Here is a 21640-nt window from a genome sequence, read left to right on the forward strand (position 1 = left end):
CCTGCGTGGGATTTTCCAGTCCCAAGCCCTCCCGGTCCCGCAGTGTTCATGTCGGGATCTGGAGATCTACCATCTGTCTCCAGCAGAGAGCGCTGTGGGCTTCCTGAGCTGGAGTCCTCAGCACACCTGGGGATCATCAGCTCATCAGAAGACCTCCCTACATAAGCAGCAGTCAGACCTTCCTTCGACGCCGCAGTGTTGACCTAGTTTGGTTAGCGAACCTGAGCCTTTGAAATCCTAGTGAATACTAGTTGCCTCTTGAGAGAAACTAGCCTTTTAACTTGTTCTTGTCTTCTTTGCTCGCAGAAACCCGACTGAAGTCTGAAGCTCTGGATGAGCATAACCTGGAAATCTGCCTGCCTGCCCACGTAAGCCAAACCTGAAGATCTCAGTCTGGATTCCTCCGTCAGTTCTCTGGGAAGAGCTAGGAAACAAACCCAAGTACGAAAACTCTCTGGCTAGAAGCTAGACGCTGCTGCTGCTGAGCTCTCTGCTACTTCCACAGGATCTGGACCCAACCGGTTCCCCCTCTCAAAGGATCTGTTAGAACCTCTTCAAGGTACGATCAGAATTCAACTCATTCGTCAAGCCATAACCACCTGGCTAACCAAACTCTCATCTCTCCAGATATAAGAGTAACCAGTCCCGGACCTGCACCAGAACCAGTTCCTGATTAACTCTGTGTGTGTTCCCAAATAAACATTGTTAAATTTTCCTCTGTCTCCGTTAGTGTTCTGCTTGTGGGTTTTCGTTCATTAAACCAATCATGACAGTTCAGTCCCACCCGCTCCAGAAAAGAATTATGATTTTCGGTCCCGCTTCCGCCCGCACCTGTAATAGTTTGTCCCGCTCTCGCCCGCAATTCCAGCGTAGCTAAGCACATTACTGGCCGATTCTTCACCGCATAGTGCATGACGCGCATTAGGTGGCACGAGCTGCAATATCCATCACATTGGGATGTATATATATGATAGACATAGACTAGTAATTTATGACTTTATTGTACATTTTAAAACACATTTTAGTTCGCGAGACTGCAGCTCATCAACCCTCCCGTCCGAACCCGCACTGTGCGCTCACCCCCCCGCCCGCACCCGCAATGAGCTTTCAATATTTGTCCCACGTCGCACTGCTTTGCGTTGGATCCCGTGGGACTCCTGCAGGAGTGCAGGGCTCTACTCTACAGCATGAAGAGTTTCTCAAACCTAATTTTGTCACATGATGAAATCGGATCTCGCTTGTGAAATAAACTGCATCCAGTTCTTTAAATATTTCTTAACCTTGCTGGTTCTTATCTAAAAGAAAAAGTAAGTCTTAGTCTTGGTAGTCTTGGCAGAGTGGGAGAATAGAGATAGAATGAAGCAGAATGATGAAAAAGGGGTCCCTATGTCCTCCAGCAGTCTAAGCCTATAGCAGCAGAACTATAGAGATAGATCAGGATAACCTGAGCCACTCTAACTAGAAGCTTTATCAAAAAGGAAAGTTTTAAGCCTAGCCTTAAAAGTAGACAGGGTGTCTGCCTCACAGACTAAAACTGGTAGTTGGTTCCACAGGAGAGGAGCCTGATGACTAAAAGATCTGCCTCCCATTCTACTTTTAGAAATTCTAGGAACCACTAGTAAACCTGCAGATTGAGAGCGAAGTGCTCTGTTAGGAACATAAGGAACAATCAGATCTCTGATATCAGATGGAGCTTGGCCATTTAAGGCTTTATATGTGAAAAGGAGGATTTTAAATTCTATTCTGGATTTAACAGGAAGCCAATGAAGAGAAGCCAGGATAGGAGAGATATGATCTCTCTTTTTAATTTTCATTAGAACTCTGGCTGCAGCATTTTGGATCAGCTGAAGGCTTTTAACTACAGTTTGTGGACTTCCTGATAGTAAAGAATTACAATAGTCCAGCCTTGAAGTAACAAATGCATGGACTAGTTTCTCAGCATCACCCCTGGACAGGATATTTCTAATTTTTGCAATATTCCTCAGATGAAAGAAGGAAATTCTAGAAACCTCTTTGATATGGGATTTAAATGACAGGTCCTGATCAAAAACAACACCAAGGTTTTTTACTTTATTATCTGAAATCAGTTTAATCCCATCCAAATGAAGTGACTGACTAATCAGCTTCTTTTTTAGAGACTCTGGTCCAAAGACTATACCTTCTGTTTTGTCTGCATTCAGAAGCAGAAAGTTAAGAGTCATCCAGGTTTTTCTGTCTTCAGACATGCCTGTAATCTATGTAATGGGTTAGCTTCATCTGGATTATAGACAGATATAGCTGGGTATCATCAGCATAACAGTGGAAATTAATCCCACGCTGTCTAATAATTCTACCAATTGGGAGCATGTATAAAGTAAAGAGAATTGGTCCTAGCACTGATCCCTGTGGTACTCCACAGGTAACCTTTGAGCATGAGGAAGATCTATCATTAACATGAACAAACTGAATTCGATCAGATAGATCAGATTTAAACCAGTCTAGTGCTGTTCCTTTAATTCCAACAAAATATTCAAGTCTTTCTAAAAGAATATTATGATCAACTGGATCAAATGCAGCACTGAGATCCAACAGGACGAGCACAGATACAAGTCCATTATCTGAGGCCATGAGAATATCATTAGTGACTTTCACCAGAGCTGTTTCAGTGCTATGATGAGCTCTAAAGCCAGACTGAAACTCTTCAAAAAGTTCATTATGGTGGAAGTGATCGCAAACTTGTTTGGCAACTACTTTCTCAAGAATTTTAGATCAGAAAGGAAGATTGGATATAGGTCTATAATTGACCAAGTCATCTGGGTTAAGAGACGGTTTCTTAAGCAGAGGTTTAATTACAGCAACCTTAAAAGCTTTAGGTACATATCCCTGTAACAGAGATAGATTAATCACATCTAAAATGGAGGAGGAGATCAAAGGGAATACCTCCTTAAATAACCTGGTTGGAACTGGATCTAACATCCAAGTTGAAGGCTTAGATGAAGACAATAATTTTGCTAATTCAGAAAGTTCAACTGGAAAGCAGTCTAAACCCGGTTCAGATTCCATGACTATCTCAGATACAATCGCGGATAGAGGAGTGCTTATGATCTTATTTCTAATAAGATCAATCTTATTTAAAAAGAATCCCATAAAATCATTGCTGCTAAGAGCAGGTGGGATGGACGGTTCAACAGAGCTATGGCTCTGGGTGAGTTTGGCAACTGGATTAGGAAGATATCTAGGATTATTCTTATTCTCCTTTATTAATGAGAAATATGCTGCTCTTGCTTTACAAAGGGTCCTCTTATACAGCAGTAAACTATTTTTCCAGACTAGGTAGGATTCCCGCAGGTGGTGGACGATACAAAGTTACAAAAAGAAGAGGTTTTCTTGCTTTGCAATTTGGATGTGGGAAGTTAAGGGTTAAATTTTCAATGAGTTGTAATTATTAACTGCCTTTGGAGTAATCAGTAAGTCAGACTGAAAGATTGTTGCTACTCCTCCTCCTCGCCCAGAACTTCTGGGGATGTGAACATTTAAATAGCTTGAAGGAGTTGCCTCATTTATGCTCACATAATCCTCTAGCTGCAGCCAGGTTTCTGTAAGGCAACACAAGTCAATGTGATTATCACAAATCAAGTCATTAACTAGCAGACTTTTAGAGGAAAGATATCTTATGTTAAACAGACCACATTTAATCATTTTAGCTTTTTCCCCAGTTGAGTTATTTTCATTTTAATTAGATTATCATGATTTACTCCTTTGGGAATATTTGCTAATTTATTAGATTTTGGTCGTGGGCAAGACACTGTCTGGATGGAGTAAAGAGTGCTCTAGTAAAGAGAAGTGTCGTGTCCACAGCCTCATCATGTTCTGACTAGACTATTGTAACTCTTTCCTCTTTGGCGTTCCTCAAAAATCCCTCCATAAACTCCTACTGGTCCAGAACTCAGCTGCCTGCCGCCACTGTGCTCCCCTGATTCCCTCTGCGGCTGCGCTGGCTTTGTATGTTTTGAATGGTTTTTATTCTGTGTTTTGACTTTGTTTCTCCCATTGTGTTTTTATCTTTTGTACGGTGGCCTTGAGTGTCCAGAAAGGTGCCTTTTAAACAAAATGTATTATTATCGTGTGAAAAAGGTATTCAACTATACAGTCCAGTTAAACAAAAGGGATCGATGGATTTCACTCAGTCTGCATTTTATTTTACTCTACAAAATAAAACAAACAAAAAACAATACACCATCAGCTCTCGTGCATCATCTTTAGCCCTGTTCTGAGTTTGTCTCTCACTAATTAACCCTACAGAAAGGCTGTGAAGGTCTCCACATATCTTTACCCAAGAACAAAGATAGATAATTGAAAATAACACAAATATTCCTTTGAAGTTCTGCACTCTTCAATACAATTCTGTTAGCAGGACACACTCCTTCCCCAACCCATGATGCCCCCACCACCATGCCAGGCTGTTAGCAGGACACACTCCTTCCCCCACCCATGATGCCCCCACCACCATGCTAGGCTGTTAGCAGGACACACTCCTGCCCCAACCCATGATGCCCCCACCACCATGCTAGGCTGTTAGCAGGACACACTCCTGCCCCAACCCATGATGCCCCCACCACCATGCTAGGCTGTTAGCAGGGCACACTCCTGCCCCAACCCATGATGCTCCCACCACCATGCTAGGCTTTTAGCAGGGCACACTCCTGCCCCAACCCATGATGCTCCCACCACCATGCTAGGCTTTTAGCAGGGCACACTCCTGCCCCAACACATGATGCTCCCACCACCATGCTAGGCCGTTAGCAGGGCACACTCCTGCCCCAACCCATGATGCCCCCACCACCATGCTAGGCTGTTAGCAGGACACACTCCTGCCCCAACTCATGATGCCCCCACCACCATGCCAGGCTGTTAGCAGGACACACTCCTTCCCCCACCCATGATGCCCCCACCACCATGCTAGGCTGTTAGCAGGACACACTCCTGCCCCAACCCATGATGCCCCCACCACCATGCTAGGCTGTTAGCAGGGCACACTCCTGCCCCAACCCATGATGCTCCCACCACCATGCTAGGCTTTTAGCAGGGCACACTCCTGCCCCAACACATGATGCTCCCACCACCATGCTAGGCTTTTAGCAGGGCACACTCCTGCCCCAACACATGATGCTCCCACCACCATGCTAGGCCGTTAGCAGGGCACACTCCTGCCCCAACCCATGATGCCCCCACCACCATGCCAGGCTGTTAGCAGGACACACTCCTTCCCCAACCCATGATGCCCCCACCACCATGCTAGGCTGTTAGCAGGGCACACTCCTGCCCCAACCCATGATGTCCCCACCACCATGCCAGGCTGTTAGCAGGACACACTCCTTCCCCAACCCATGATGCTCCCACCACCATGCCAGGCTGTTAGCAGGACACACTCCTTCCCCAACCCATGATGCTCCCACCACCATGCTAGGCTGTTAGCAGGACACACTCCTGCCCCAACCCATGATGCCCCCACCACCATGCTAGGCTGTTAGCAGGGCACACTCCTGCCCCAACCCATGATGTCCCCACCACCATGCCAGGCTGTTAGCAGGACACACTCCTTCCCCAACCCATGATGCTCCCACCACCATGCCAGGCTGTTAGCAGGACACACTCCTTCCCCAACCCATGATGCTCCCACCACCATGCTAGGCTGTCAGCAGGACACACTCCTGCCCCAACCCATGATGCCCCCACCACCATGCTAGGCTGTTAGCAGGGCACACTCCTTCCCCAACCCATGATGCCCCCACCACCATGCTAGGCTGTTAGCAGGACACACTCCTGCCCCAACACATGATGCTCCCACCACCATGCTAGGCTGTTAGCAGGGCACACTCCTGCCCCAACCCATGATGCCCCCACCACCATGCTAGGCTGTTAGCAGGGCACACTCCTGCCCCAACATATGATGCCCCCACTACCATGCTAGGCCGTTAGCAGGGCACACTCCTGCCCCAACCCATGATGCTCCCACCACCATGCCAGGCTGTTAGCAGGACACACTCCTTCCCCAACCCATGATGCTCCCACCACCATGCTAGGCTGTTAGCAGGACACACTCCTGCCCCAACCCATGATGCCCCCACCACCATGCTAGGCTGTTAGCAGGGCACACTCCTGCCCCAACCCATGATGTCCCCACCACCATGCCAGGCTGTTAGCAGGACACACTCCTTCCCCAACCCAAGATGCTCCCACCACCATGCCAGGCTGTTAGCAGGACACACTCCTTCCCCAACCCATGATGCTCCCACCACCATGCTAGGCTGTCAGCAGGACACACTCCTGCCCCAACCCATGATGCCCCCACCACCATGCTAGGCTGTTAGCAGGGCACACTCCTTCCCCAACCCATGATGCCCCCACCACCATGCTAGGCTGTTAGCAGGACACACTCCTGCCCCAACACATGATGCTCCCACCACCATGCTAGGCTGTTAGCAGGGCACACTCCTGCCCCAACCCATGATGCTCCCACCACCATGCTAGGCCGTTAGCAGGACACACTCCTGCCCCAACCCATGATGCCCCCACCACCATGCTAGGCTGTTAGCAGGGCACACTCCTGCCCCAACATATGATGCCCCCACTACCATGCTAGGCCGTTAGCAGGGCACACTCCTGCCCCAACCCATGATGCCCCCACCACCATGCCAGGCTGTTAGCAGGACACACTCCTTCCCCAACCCATGATGCCCCCACCACCATGCTAGGCTGTTAGCAGGGCACACTCCTGCCCCAACCCATGATGTCCCCACCACCATGCCAGGCTGTTAGCAGGACACACTCCTTCCCCAACCCATGATGCTCCCACCACCATGCCAGGCTGTTAGCAGGACACACTCCTTCCCCAACCCATGATGCTCCCACCACCATGCTAGGCTGTCAGCAGGACACACTCCTGCCCCAACCCATGATGCCCCCACCACCATGCTAGGCTGTTAGCAGGGCACACTCCTTCCCCAACCCATGATGCCCCCACCACCATGCTAGGCGGTTAGCAGGACACACTCCTGCCCCAACCCATGATGCCCCCACCACCATGCCAGGCTGTTAGCAGGACACACTCCTTCCCCAACCCATGATGCCCCCACCACCATGCTAGGCTGTTAGCAGGGCACACTCCTGCCCCAACCCATGATGTCCCCACCACCATGCCAGGCTGTTAGCAGGACACACTCCTTCCCCAACCCATGATGCTCCCACCACCATGCCAGGCTGTTAGCAGGACACACTCCTTCCCCAACCCATGATGCTCCCACCACCATGCTAGGCTGTCAGCAGGACACACTCCTGCCCCAACCCATGATGCCCCCACCACCATGCTAGGCTGTTAGCAGGGCACACTCCTTCCCCAACCCATGATGCCCCCACCACCATGCTAGGCGGTTAGCAGGACACACTCCTGCCCCAACCCATGATGCCCCCACCACCATGCTAGGCTGTTAGCAGGGCACACTCCTTCCCCAACCCATGATGCCCCCACCACCATGCTAGGCCATTAGCAGGGCACTCCTGCCCCAACCCATGATGCTCCCACCACCATGCTAGGCTGTTAGCAGGGCACACTCCTGCCCCAACCCATGATGCCCCCACCACCATGCTAGGCCGTTAGCAGGGCACACTCCTGCCCCAACCCATGATGCTCCCACCACCATGCTAGGCCGTTAGCAGGACACACTCCTGCCCCTACCCATGATGCCCCCACCACCATGCTAGGCCGTTAGCAGGACACACTCCTGCCCCAACCCATGATGCACCCACCACCATGCTAGGCCGTTATCAGGACACACTCCTGCCCCAACCCATGATGCACCTACCACCATGCTAGGCCGTTAGCAGGACACACTCCTGCCCCAACCCATGATGCCCCCACCACCATGCTAGGTCGTTAGCAGGGTACACTCCTGCCCCAACCCATGATGCCCCCAACACCATGCTAGGCTGTTAGCAGGACACACTCCTGCCCCAACCCATGATGCTCCCACCACCATGCTAGGCCGTTAGCAGTGCACACTCCTGCCCCAACCCATGATGCCCCCACCACCATGCTAGGCTGTTAGCAGGACACACTCCTGCCCCAACAAATGATGCTCCCACCACCATGCTAGGCTGTTAGCAGGGCACACTCCTGCCCCAACCCATGATGCTCCCACCACCATGCTAGGCCGTTAGCAGGACACACTCCTGCCCCAACCCATGATGCCCCCACCACCATGCTAGGCTGTTAGCAGGGCACACTCCTGCCCCAACATATGATTCCCCCACTACCATGCTAGGCCGTTAGCAGGGCACACTCCTGCCCCACCCCATGATGCACCCACCACCATGCTAGGCCGTTAGCAGGGCACACTCCTGCCCCAACCCATGATGCCCCCACCACCATGCTAGGCCGTTAGCAGGGCTTACTCCTGCCCCAACACATGATGCTCCCACCACCATGCTAGGCTGTTAGCAGGGCACACTCCTGCCCCAACCCATGATGCCCCCACCACCATGCTAGGCTGTTAGCAGGGCACACTCCTGCCCCAACATATGATGCCCCCACTACCATGCTAGGCCGTTAGCAGGCCTTACTCCTGCCCCAACACATGATGCTCCCACCACCATGCTAGGCTGTTAGCAGGTAGGGGTGTAAATCACATCCATCATGGCGATTCGATTCAGTATCGATTTCCTGACCCAACGATTCGATTATTTTCGATACTTAAGAATACACCACGATTCGATTCGATTCGATTAATCGATTAATCGGTAAATTTTTTTTTTTTTATTATTATTATTATTTTTTTTTTTTTACACCTTACAGGCTAAACAAAGTTTCAAGTTTGAAATAAATCAATGAAAGCTGTAATATCATTATGCATTTTCTTTAGAAACAACAGCAAATAACAGAAGTAGAAAAGTTGCATCAAAAAATACTGCAAAAATACTGCACAATATCAGTGTAATGAGTTCAATGCAATACCTCGGCTCCAGAGAAACTGTCCAACATATTTTTTTAGAATGTAATAAATATATTCAGGAAAGAGAGATGTTGTGTAGAGAGTTAGACAGGAATAAAAATAAACTAGATATAAGGGGAATTGTTTCAAAGGTCATCTGGGGATGTAGTTTTTGGTAGTATTTTTAATTTTCTAAGAAGAACGGGTATTTTAGGGAGAATATAATAGTTTGTCTGGTCCATACTCCATTCTGGAAGGTGGCGGTAATGCACCTATAAGTTGTTTGCCAACCGCCATTAAAAAAAAGAAGAAGAAGAAGGCTCCAGAGTGTTGACGTCACCGCCCCTTGAGAGACGCTCCGCTGCTCCTCTCCAAATTGTAGCTGACCGCAAACAGTGCACCAGACAGGAGGCCGGCTTGTTTTGTTTTTATGACCGAAATTGCGGAAAACAACTCGTGAAGTTTGACCCGCTAGAAGAGCGAGGTGCGCGAGAACGCTGGGAGCCTTTTTCCAGCTGAATCTCCGCTCTTTTTTCCCTCCGTCGTCGGACTAAACTCGCCCCCACTTCCTCATCGCCTCGGCCCTATCTAGACCCACAGCGTGTAGCACAGACCACGCTTCAATACTGAGCATAATTTAAAAATGTCTGTGTGAAGCTTGCTGCAACAAACTGCTGTAAGAGTATAACCAGGAAGCGCGGTAGGAGGGCAAAATAGGTTTAGCGGCACCGCAGCACGGGAGGGAGAATTACGCCCAGGAGCAAATGGATAAAAATAGACCGGGGGGGAAAAAAAACATTAATCGATTATCTTGCGGACGTGTCGATGCATCGGATCGTCGGCTTTTGGATCGATGCATTGATACAAAACGATTATTATTTACACCCTTTTAGCAGGGCACACTCCTGCCCCAACCCATGATGCTCCCACCACCATGCTAGGCTGTTAGCAGGGCACACTCCTGCCCCAACATATGATGCCCCCACTACCATGCTAGGCCGTTAGCAGTGCTTACTCCTGCCCCAACACATGATGCTCCCACCACCATGCTAGGCCGGTAGCAGGGCACACTCCTGCCCCAACCCATGATGCTCCCACCACCATGCTAGGCCGTTAGCAGGACACACTCCTGCCCCAACCCATGATGCTCCCACCACCATGCTAGGCCGTTAGCAGGACACACTCCAACCCAAACCCATGATGCTCCCACCACCATGCTAGGCTGTTAGCAGGGCACATTCCTGCCCCAACATATGATGCCCCCACTACCATGCTAGGCCGTTAGCAGTGCTTACTCCTGCCTCAACACATGATGCTCCCACCACCATGCTAGGCTGTTAGCAGGGCACACTCCTGCCCCAACATATGATGCCCCAACTACCATGCTAGGCTGTTAGCAGGGCTTACTCTTGCCCCAACACATGATGCCCCCACCACCATGCTAGGCTGTTAGCAGGACACACTCCTGCCCCCACCCATGATGCCCCCACCACCATGCTAGGCTGTTAGCAGGGCACACTCCTTCCCCAACCCATGATGCTCCCACCACCATGCTAGGCCATTAGCAGGGCACTCCTGCCCCCACCCATGATGCCCCCACCACCATGCCAGGCTGTTAGCAGGACACACTACTTCCCCAACCAATGATGCCCCCACCACCATGCTAGGCCGTTAGCAGGGCTTACTCCTGCCCCAACACATGATGCTCCCACCACCATGCTAGGCTGTTAGCAGGGCACACTCCTGCCCCAACCCATGATGCTCCCACCACCATGCTAGGCTTTTAGCAGGGCACACTCCTGCCCCAACATATGATGCCCCCACTACCATGCTAGGCCGTTAGCAGGGCACACTTCTGCCCCAACCCATGATGCTCCCACCACCATGCTAGGCTGTTAGCAGGGCACACTCCTGCCCCAACCCATGATGCCCCCACCACCATGCTAGGCTGTTAGCAGGGCACACTCCTGCCCCAACATATGATGCCCCCACCACCATGCTAGGCTGTTAGCAGGGCATACTCCTGCCCCAACATATGATGCCCCCACTACCATGCTAGGCCGTTAGCAGGGCACACTCCTGCCCCCACCCATGATGCCCCCACCACCATGCTAGGCCGTTAGCAGGGCTTACTCCTGCCCCAACACATGATGCTCCCACCACCATGCTAGGCTTTTAGCAGGGCACACTCCTGCCCCAACCCATGATGCCCCCACCACTATGCTAGGCTGTTAGCAGGGCACACTCCTGCCCCAACATATGATGCCCCCACTACCATGCTAGGCCGTTGGCAGGGCTTACTCCTGCACAAACACATGATGCTCCCACCGCCATGCTAGGCTGTTAGCAGGGCACACTCCTGCCCCAACCCATGATGCTCCCACCACCATGCTAGGCTGTTAGCATGGCACACTCCTGCCCCAACATATGATGCCCCCACTACCATGCTAGGCCGTTAGCAGTGCTTACTCCTGCCCCAACACATGATGCTCCCACCACCATTCTAGGCCGTTAGCAGGGCACACTCCTGCCCCCACCCATGATGCTCCCACCACCATGCTAGGCCGTTAGCAGGGCTTACTCCTGCCCCAACACATGATGCCCCCACCACCATGCTAGGCCGTTAGCAGGGCACTCCTGCCCCAACCCATGATGCTCCCACCACCATGCTAGGCCGTTAGCAGGACACACTCCAACCCAAACCCATGATGCTCCCACTACCATGCTAGGCCGTTAGCAGGACACACTCCAACCCAAACCCATGATGCTCCCACCACCATGCTAGGCTGTTAGCAGGGCACACTCCTGCCCCAACATATGATGCCCCCACTACCATGCTAGGCCGTTAGCAGTGCTTACTCCTGCCCCAACACATGATGTTCCCACCACCATGCTAGGCCGTTAGCAGGGCACACTCCTGCCCCAACACATGATGCCCCTACCACCATGCTAGGCCGTTAGCAGGGCACACTCCTGCCCCAACACATGATGCCCCTACCACCATGCTAGGCCGTTAGCAGGGCACACTCCTGCCCCAACCCATGATGCCCCCACCACCATGCTAGGCTGTTAGCAGGGCACACTCCTGCCCCAACATATGATGCCCCCACTACCATGCTAGGCCGTTAGCAGTGCTTACTCCTGCCCCAACACATGATTTCCCCACCACCATGCTAGGCCGTTAGCAGGGCATACTCCTGCCCCAACACATGATGCCCCTACCACCATGCTAGGCCGTTAGCAGGGCACACTCCTGCCCCAACCCATGATGCCCCCACCACCATGCTAGGCTGTTAGCAGGGCACACTCCTGCCCCAACATATGATGCCCCCACTACCATGCTAGGCCGTTAGCAGTGCTTACTCCTGCCCCAACACATGATGTTCCCACCACCATGCTAGGCTGTTAGCAGGGCACACTCCTGCCCCAACATATGATGCCCCCACTACCATGCTAGGCCGTTGGCAGGGCTTACTCCTGCACAAACACATGATGCTCCCACCGCCATGCTAGGCTGTTAGCAGGGCACACTCCTGCCCCAACCCATGATGCTCCCACCACCATGCTAGGCTGTTAGCAGGGCACACTCCTGCCCCAACATATGATGCCCCCACTACCATGCTAGGCCGTTAGCAGTGCTTACTCCTGCCCCAACACATGATGCTCCCACCACCATTCTAGGCCGTTAGCAGGGCACACTCCTGCCCCCACCCATGATGCCCCCACCACCATGCTAGGCCGTTAGCAGGGCACTCCATCCCCAACCCATGATGCTCCCACCACCATGCTAGGCCGTTAGCAGGACACACTCCAACCCAAACCCATGATGCTCCCACCACCATGCTAGGCCGTTAGCAGGACACACTCCAACCCAAACCCATGATGCTCCCACCACCATGCTAGGCTGTTAGCAGGTCACACTCCTGCCCCAACATATGATGCCCCCACTACCATGCTAGGCCGTTAGCAGTGCTTACTCCTGCCCCAACACATGATGTTCCCACCACCATGCTAGGCCGTTAGCAGGGCACACTCCTGCCCCAACACATGATGCCCCTACCACCATGCTAGGCCGTTAGCAGGGCACACTCCTGCCCCAACCCATGATGCCCCCACCACCATGCTAGGCTGTTAGCAGGGCACACTCCTGCCCCAACATATGATGCCCCCACTACCATGCTAGGCCGTTAGCAGTGCTTACTCCTGCCCCAACACATGATGTTCCCACCACCATGCTAGGCCGTTAGCAGGGCATACTCCTGCCCCAACACATGATGCCCCTACCACCATGCTAGGCCGTTAGCAGGGCACACTCCTGCCCCAACACATGATGCCACCACCACCATGTTTATCACAGTGGAGACAGATGACACCAGGATGGGAGGAAGACTCCATGGGAACCATTTGGACGTTTTTCATGATATATATATATCTTGTTTTTTGGTAACATGTTTTGATATTAACGCAACTTTAGGGGAAAGCAGAGCAACCCTGCATGTTTATAACTGTGGCCTGAAGACGCCTCTTCATCTGGACTGTGAGGAAGACGAGTCCTGCTTTGTTCAGGTGGACATCAGCAACAATGACAGCCCACCTCACAACAAGCTATTTCTTTTATTAGCACTCCGGCTGTCATGTTGCAGCTGCTGTGAGGAGTCACTTCCAGGGTTGACCATTAATTGCTGAGCGGGGGGACTGGGCCCGCTCCATGGGGGCATTGATCCAAGCTGCTGTTTTATGAATAGAGCTCTTTGCTCTGCAGGATAACCATTTTACCACCCCAGAAGAACAAAAAACACAATCAATGTTTTATGCAGGCAGTGACATCTTCTATTGAACATGAGGGCATAAAATCCCTAAACAACAGCAGAAAGGCTTCGCAGCAACAGAACGCTGCTGTTATTGTGTTTCATAGAGGCCATTTTAAATAAACTTAAAAATTCAGATCTAGAGCTTTAAATTACATCAAAATATTCGAGGTGATGTCTCTATTACTGCACAGCCAGTGTTCTTTTAAGTACTTCCTGTCAAATCCTGCGGTCATAGATAATATGTTTATATTTATGCATTTAGCAGACACTTTTATTCAAAGCAGACATTAGCGTGAAGGGCCGTTTCTAAGGAAAATTACATTGAAATGTAAGTGATAATCTGGAGTGCATCCTTATAGCAGTTTTAAAGCGTGCATAAATTATTTTTGGGGGCGGACCCATATCAATATCATTCATGGGGCCCCAAATTCCTGGTAGTGCCCCTGCCTGCAGCTGTACTTATATTTACTAAACTGATTATTTTATATTATGCACATGTCTGTTGCTGCAGAGTTGTTAGACTGCAGCTATGGGAAGCATCGGTCCTTTCAAAGCTGCTGGTTTTAACTATGTGGTTGGAAAAAAGCATCAAGCAATTAATTCACTAAGCAGTGGTGCAATTTACCAAGGATGCATTAAAAAAAAAAGATCAACAGACCATAAGTAGTTAAAGTGTATCTTGGATTTGCATAATAGTTTTGGAGAAGCAGAAGCAAATAGCTCAACAGACCAAAGTTTGCTACTGTGGTAAAACCACGTCACTGATATTTGCATTTTGTAAAAAACCAAAATCAAAACAAATCTAAACACTGTGACTTTTTTTTAAGCTAGTCATCTTTAAAGAGGAAGATTTGGAACACCATCAAAGACGTTAGCCACTACACCTTTAAAGAGCAGGCTGCTGCTTTAGCTCTGCTCTGTGGTTCAGATGGATTCACTTATTTTCATTTAGGGGGGTCCGAATAAAGGAGGGGTGTAAAGTTTTCCTATTATGCACTTTAATACCATAAAGAATATTATTGGTCTGTCACAGAAAATCTCAGTGGAATACACTCCAGTTACTGGTTACAACATGACTAGATCAAAGGGTTCAGGGGGGGTTGAATACTTTTTTAAAGGTATTTCCCAAAGCCAACTGTCAGGGTCTGTGGATGCTGTTGTGAACTCAAATTCAGAGTAGAAGCGGCAGGGATGATTAATTGTAAAATTTAAGAAGTAAAAATACAAAATCCATAGTCCAGAACTGATCAACAAGAAATGTTAAGACTTATTAAAAAACTGTCTCAGATTAAAGATTTTCTCAGATTAAAGACTTTCTCAGATTAAAGACTGCCTCAGATTAAAGTCTGTATCAGATTAAAGTCTGTCTCAGATTAAAGTCTGTCTCAGATTAAAGACTGTCAGATTAAAGACTGTCTCAGATTAAAGACTTTCTCAGATTAAAGACTGTCTCAGATTAAAGACTTTCTCAGATTAAAGACTGTCTCAGATTAAAGATTTTCTCAGATTAAAGACTGTGTCAGATTAAAGACTGCCTCAGATTAAGGACTGTGTCAGATTAAAAGACTTCCTCAGATTAAAGTCTGTCTCAGATTAAAGATTGTCTCAGATTAAAGACTCTCATATTAAAGACTTTCTCAGATTAAAGATGGTCTCAGATTAAAGACTTTCTCAGATTAAAGACTGTCTCAGATTAAAGACTGCCTCAGATTAAAGACTGTCTCAGATTAAAGATTGTCTCAGATTAAAGACTCTCATATTAAAGACTTTCTCAGATTAAAGACTGTCTCAGATTAAAGACTGTCTCAGATTAAAGATTGTCTCAGATTAAAGATTGTCTCAGATTAAAGACTCTCATATTAAAGACTTTCTCAGATTAAAGACTTTCTCAGATTAAAGACTGTCTCAGATTAAAGACTGTCTCAGATTAAAGATTGTCTCAGATTAAAGACTCTCATATTAAAGACTTTCTCAGATTAAAGATGGTTTTAGATTAAAGACTTTCTCAGATTAAAGTCTGTCTCAGATTAAAGTCTGTCTCAGATTAAAGTCTGTCTCAGATTAAAGACTGTGTCAGATTAAAGACTGTCTCAGATTAAAGACTTTCTCAGATTAAAGACTGTCTCAGATTAAAGATTTTCTCAGATTAAAGACTGTGTCAGATTAAAGACTGCCTCAGATTAAGGACTGTGTCAGATTAAAAGACTTCCTCAGATTAAAGTCTGTCTCAGATTAAAGACGGTCTCAGATTAAAGACTTTCTCAGATTAAAGATGGTCTCAGATTAAAGACTTTCTCAGATTAAAGATGGTCTCAGATTAAAGACTTTCTCAGATTAAAGATGGTCTCAGATTAAAGACTTTCTCAGATTAAAGTCTGTCTCAGATTAAAGTCTGTCTCAGATTAAAGACTGTCTCAGATTAAAGACTGTCTCAGATTAAAGTCTGTCTCAGATTAAAGACTGTCTCAGATTAAAGTCTGTCTCAGATTAAAGTCTGTCTCAGATTAAAGACTGCCTCAGATTAAAGATTTTCTCAGATTGAAGTCTGTCTCAGATTAAAGACTGCCTCAGATTAAAGATTTTCTCAGATTAAAGACGGTCTACAGCAGAACATCTGTTTCCTGAATTTCATCAAAGCCAAATTCATTTCAGTTATTAAACGTTGGCTCTTAAGGCGGTCAGGACATCGTTAATAAGTCTATGTTATTCAGGGAACCATTTTAGGAATATCAGGCCTTCCAGAAATACCACAACCTTCATGTGGTTTCCCCATAAATCCATCTGGCAACGTGATCCAACAAGAAACCTAATAAAGAAGCATGAATAGAACCTTCAGGCTGCAGGTAAACAGCTGCAGGATTACGTTTGAGGATCGAGTCAATAGTGTCAAACTGAAATCCATGAAGGCTGAATTTAGATGTCCTGAACACCAGGATACTGACTCAGATTAAAGACTGCCTCAGATTAAAGACTCTCAGTTTAAAGACTGTCCTGAACACCAGGATACTGCGTCCCCAGCAGCAGACCCTCTGCAGAGCTCTGCTGAAGCTCATATCGGAGTCAGGTGTGCCGAAATGGAGACACAGATTGCCTGGGACCAGTTTGAGACCAGTGGATTGGATCAAAGGTCTGAATGCAGGAGTGTTGTAGCTCTTACCACAGAGGGCAGTCTCATTTTCTTGCTGAAACAGCAATAATGAGGATGAGGATGGCGAGGACGATGGCTCCGGCCAACAGCAGGTAACACTTTCTCTTCCTCAGTCGCCTCTGTTAAACAAAGAAGCATCATTAGAGGCTGATGGATGCATCCATTCTACCCCAGCTCTGCATAGCAGGGGCTTTAACTGCCATCCTGCAGGTCTGCTGTCCTGCTCTTAGATGGCTTTTTCCAGATTCCTGTTTGCAGAGTTGTTAATACTTCTCATCCATGGATCTGTCCTACTGGTTAGAGGAAAGTATTTCTAATTTCTGGTGTAAAGCAGTCAGCATCCAGTCTCTTTGTGATCCAATTGTCCTTGAAGGTCAAAGCATTCGCCTCCTTCCACTGACCTGACTGATATGTTCCTGCTAGCATTGTCTTTCTATGGTCCTCAGAGTTCACTCCATCATCCTTATCCTCCTCACATAGCCCATCTCTTCCCCTTTCAGAAATCTCTTATGATTCTCCTTCCACCTGAATTCCTGCTTAAACCCATGGATCTCGTAACATTCAGTCCAAACTAGCCTCAAACACCTCTCATCAAGATCCAGTCACAGCCATCCGGCTCCTTTCTGGGACCCTGACCCGTTTAGCCGTAGCCTTAGCCGTTATTTTGAAAACCCATCTGTCTGCACAGAGGGTTGCCTGTCTGCTGCCGTCTCCTCTGTTGCTTTCCATTGCAGACCAGCGCCTCTCATTCTCCAGGCTGGTGCAGGACAGAAAAGATAAGATGCATTGATATATGTTTATATTAATGCTGATTTAGTCCAGAGATAGTTGTTGAGTTTGGTCGCTCTGATTTTTATCCCTCTATAGTCCAATAATGGATTTAAAAAAAAAACGTTACAAACCAACTACCCAGAAAACCTCGCTCAGAGCGTTCCAGGTGAACAGCGCCTCACCTGGAATTTGGACGACAGCTTATGACTGTATTGGGTTTCTAATTGTTTTAATACATATTTTTAACCGATAGGTTGTTTAACATAAACATGATGTCAGCTGCATAAAGCTCTGGCCAGCTTCTCTACAGCTTTTAGCTCCGCCCACCAGCACAGCTGTAAATGTGCTTTACTGGAGGCATCCATGTTTGTCAAAGAACACTACTGCCACCTACTGGTTAGTGACGTCACGGTGCGGTATCGGCTGCGGTATCGGCTGTTGATCAAGTCCCAGTATCTGGTGTTTGTCACAACACGCTATTATCCAAGTCATCTTGAAAACATTCTTCTTCCAAATGTTGGCTACATATTACGGGTTTTTTCTCTGGCCAGAAGTTCGATGGCAAATCCTCCCTCTTCAAGTTGGCGATCCAACGACCAACCCGTCCGTGGAGGATCAGGAATCAGAAAGGTGGAATAACTCTTTTTTTTCACTTTTACCCGATGTATTCCAGCATCCAGCTGCCATGCACGTGGGCATTGTCAGTTTCACTATAGCTCTGGTGAATTTCAATGGTGAAGTCCTCTGGAAATCTTCAATAATTGTTGTTGATTGCAGATGTGTCTAGTAGTTCCCATTGATTTAGCTTGGAAAGCGGGGAGAATGGCGCTAGGCTTACCGCACCGTGACGTCACTGCTGGAAGATGGCAGGAGGGGGGGGGGTTACTATATTTGGGCAAAAATGGCCGCTCCCAGACTCAGTGATCACCATGACAAAGATTTTTTACATTTTATTTACTGATTGACTCTAAATCCATTAAATCACGGCGAATGTATTAGTTTTAGGTATAAAAATGATCCATTTATTATTCCTGCTGACCAAACTTTTCCTTTCAAACTTTCCTTTTCATGCAGAACACAAAATGCTGTTTTCATATTTATGCAAAAACAGGAAGTATAAACATTTTATTGAGGTTTTGGTTGATAAAAATGAGCCGATGTTGCTTCATATTTTCTTAAATGTTCTTCTTTATTTGTATCTCTACATAGACGTGTGCACTCAGCTGCAAACAGCCCAGAAAACAAGCAGCGTCTGTCTGTCCTTGACCTCTGAGGTGGGCCTCCATGGCGTGGTGGTACGGCGGGCCTGCAGGCGGTCCGACTTCCCTCTGGGTTCAGATAACGGATTGATCAGAACATTGGGAGATGATTCAGACCCTAACACTGCTTTAAACTGAAGCACACCTGCTGCTGGGCTCCTCGGTCCTACTGATGCTTCCTTTTCTCTCATTTTCCAAAGCCTTCACTAATATGGACTCTATACTAGTAGGTAATCATTACCACTGCATTTTATTTAAAGATAAAGGAGTAGAGGGAAGAATTTATCTATATTTCACTGCTTTTAATAATTTCCCTCTACTTTAACATTAGAAACCTTATCATATAAAAATTGAAGGTTGTTGCTGCAAAAATGAGAAAAGGTTGAATTGCTTGTTTGCATTTAAATCAGCAGCGATGTGCAAAAAAGGCCCGATCATTCATAAACACAGAAATCCATGTCAATTAGGATGTGCTGTTAAGGAGAGGGGAGTGTTGTGCTGGCAAATAGCAAAGCACCGGGGTTACGGGGTATTTTCTCCTCGCTGCTTGTCTCCTCAGGCGCTGACGATGTGTTGCAGAGGAGAATCTATGTTGTTTGGAAACGCTTTTTCCTCCCAGTTTTTCTCCAGCCTGTTTTCTGCTACAAAGGCAGCGAGAGCAGCGCGTTAGACCAGAGACGAGGCTGGAGTCTTTAAATCCTGACACGCTTCAAAGCACGGAGAGAGCAATTCATCTTCTTATCTGAGACTCAAAACAGGCTTTCTGTGTGGAAGAGAGGGGGAGAGAGGGGGAGAGAGGGGGAGAGCCAAGATGGGAAGAAAAAAAAAAAACGCTGTCGAGTAATTTTCCGTTTAAACGTTCCACTCCACAACAATTTGCATAAGCAGCCCTGCGTCTGTGATAAGAAGATTGGTAATTTTCAAAGGCTCTGTGGGGATTGAGAATTAAAAGCCTTTCTCCACTATCTCCCCTCATGCAGCTGGCCACCATAGATTCCCCTGCTCCTCTCACACATTTCCTCCTAAACTACTCCTTAGAAACTTTCTCTTCCTCCTCCTTTTTTCCTCCTTCCTCTCCCGCCGCTCCTCCCATCCTCTCTTCCCTCTCCTTTCCCCTCAATGCTGCTGTTTTTGGGGAGAAGAACATAGACATAAATACGGTAGATTTGAGGAAGGAGAAAGCTCAACGTAACAAAAGCAGGGTTTCAGTGGAGATGGGAAGCTTTGATCCCCAGAAACTCCTCAGTGCTGGAAGAGAAAACAATCATAAACTCACTGATATTTTGCTCATTTTCAGGGTCCAGTGGCGGCTGGCCAATAGAGGGCGCTAGGGCGTCGCCCCACCCACCCGATGACCTCAAGGTCATTTAAAAGGAAATAAAAAGTAAATTATAAAATTACAAAAACATGAATATATATTTTAGATGTGGCAGATAAATATTTCATCTTTAATGACGTATAAAGCTGTTAGACATATTTCTGCACTGAGGCGTGAAAATCTTTGCACGTAGTGAAAAGTCATCCATGCGCAGTTTCTCCTCCTCAGTGCAGAGGATGGTGCATTCTGCTCTCCTGTATGATGGCATGTTAGAACCATTCAAAAATCAGAAAAAATGGAGTTTACATTTTTGAGCGTAAAGTGACATTTATGAGAATAAAAATGCAAATTTACAAGATTATAAAGGTGCTAACTTAGAGGGAAGAAAGTAGAACATTTACAAAAATAAAACACACTTAACAGAAACACGCACATGTAAGAGATTGTAAACAAGCAGAGTTAGAAGAAAAATTTAGCAAATTTACCAGAAAATTTATTGTATCATTTATTTTAATTTTAAAAACCCCATGGGGAGCCATTGCACCCACTCATTCGATTGCTAAAGTCTCCATTAATGATGAATTTGCATGTGCTTTATGTAGACTTAGACAACCTTTATTGTCATTTTGTATACAGAGAGTATACAAAACTAAATTTTGTTTAGTGCAGCTTTTCAGACAGTAAAAGAAAATCCTTTAACGTGTATTATTATCTTGCATTGTTCTGCAAATGTACAAGTTTATATGGGTGGGGCGCTCTAGGGGGGGGGGCGCTCTAAGGGTGGGGGCGCTCTAAGGGTGAGGGTGCTCTAAGGGTGGGGGCGCTATAAGGGTGGAGGCATTGTAAGGATGGGGGTGCTCTAAGGGTGGGGGGCGCTCTAAGGGTGAGGGCGCTCTAAGGGTGGGGGTATTGTAAGGGTGGGGCGTTCTAAGGGTGGAGGCGCTATAAGGGTGGAGGCGCTATAAGGGTGGAGGCATTGTAAGGATGGGGGTGCTCTAAAGGTGGGGGCGCTATAAGGGTGGGGGCGCTATAAGGGTGGGGGCATTGTAAGGTTGAGGCGCTCTAAGGGTGAGGGCGCTCTAAGGGTGGGGGTATTGTAAGGGTGGGGCGTTCTAAGGGTGGAGGCGCTATAAGGGTGGAGGCGCTATAAGGGTGGAGGCATTGTAAGGATGGGGGTGCTCTAAAGGTGGGGGCGCTATAAGGGTGGGGGCATTGTAAGGGTAGGGGCGCTCTAAGGGTGGAGGCGCTATAAGGGTGGGGGCATTGTAAGGATGGGGGTGCTCTAAAGGTGGGGGCGCTATAAGGGTGGGGGCATTGTAAGGGTAGGGGCGCTCTAAGGGTGGAGGCGCTATAAGGGTGGGGGCATT

At 48.0% G+C, this 21640-nt stretch overlaps 1 protein-coding gene across 3 annotated transcripts in view; it reads right to left on the minus strand.

Annotated features, from left to right (window-relative positions):
• tsnare1 (T-SNARE Domain Containing 1) overlaps positions 1-21640 on the minus strand; it is a 238464-nt gene that overhangs the window by 28893 nt on the left and 187931 nt on the right. For all 3 annotated transcript variants that reach the window (XM_038288409.1, XM_038288408.1, XM_038288406.1), the window contains exon 11: positions 16935-17044. In XM_038288409.1, the coding sequence (XP_038144337.1) occupies positions 16949-17044 (96 nt within the window). In that variant the 3' untranslated portion in view covers positions 16935-16948. The remainder of the gene's footprint in view (positions 1-16934; positions 17045-21640) is intronic.

Source organism: Cyprinodon tularosa, unplaced genomic scaffold, assembly GCF_016077235.1.
Source record: "Cyprinodon tularosa strain WSP-4 unplaced genomic scaffold, ASM1607723v1 ctg254, whole genome shotgun sequence".
NCBI classification, from domain to species: domain Eukaryota; kingdom Metazoa; phylum Chordata; class Actinopteri; order Cyprinodontiformes; family Cyprinodontidae; genus Cyprinodon; species Cyprinodon tularosa.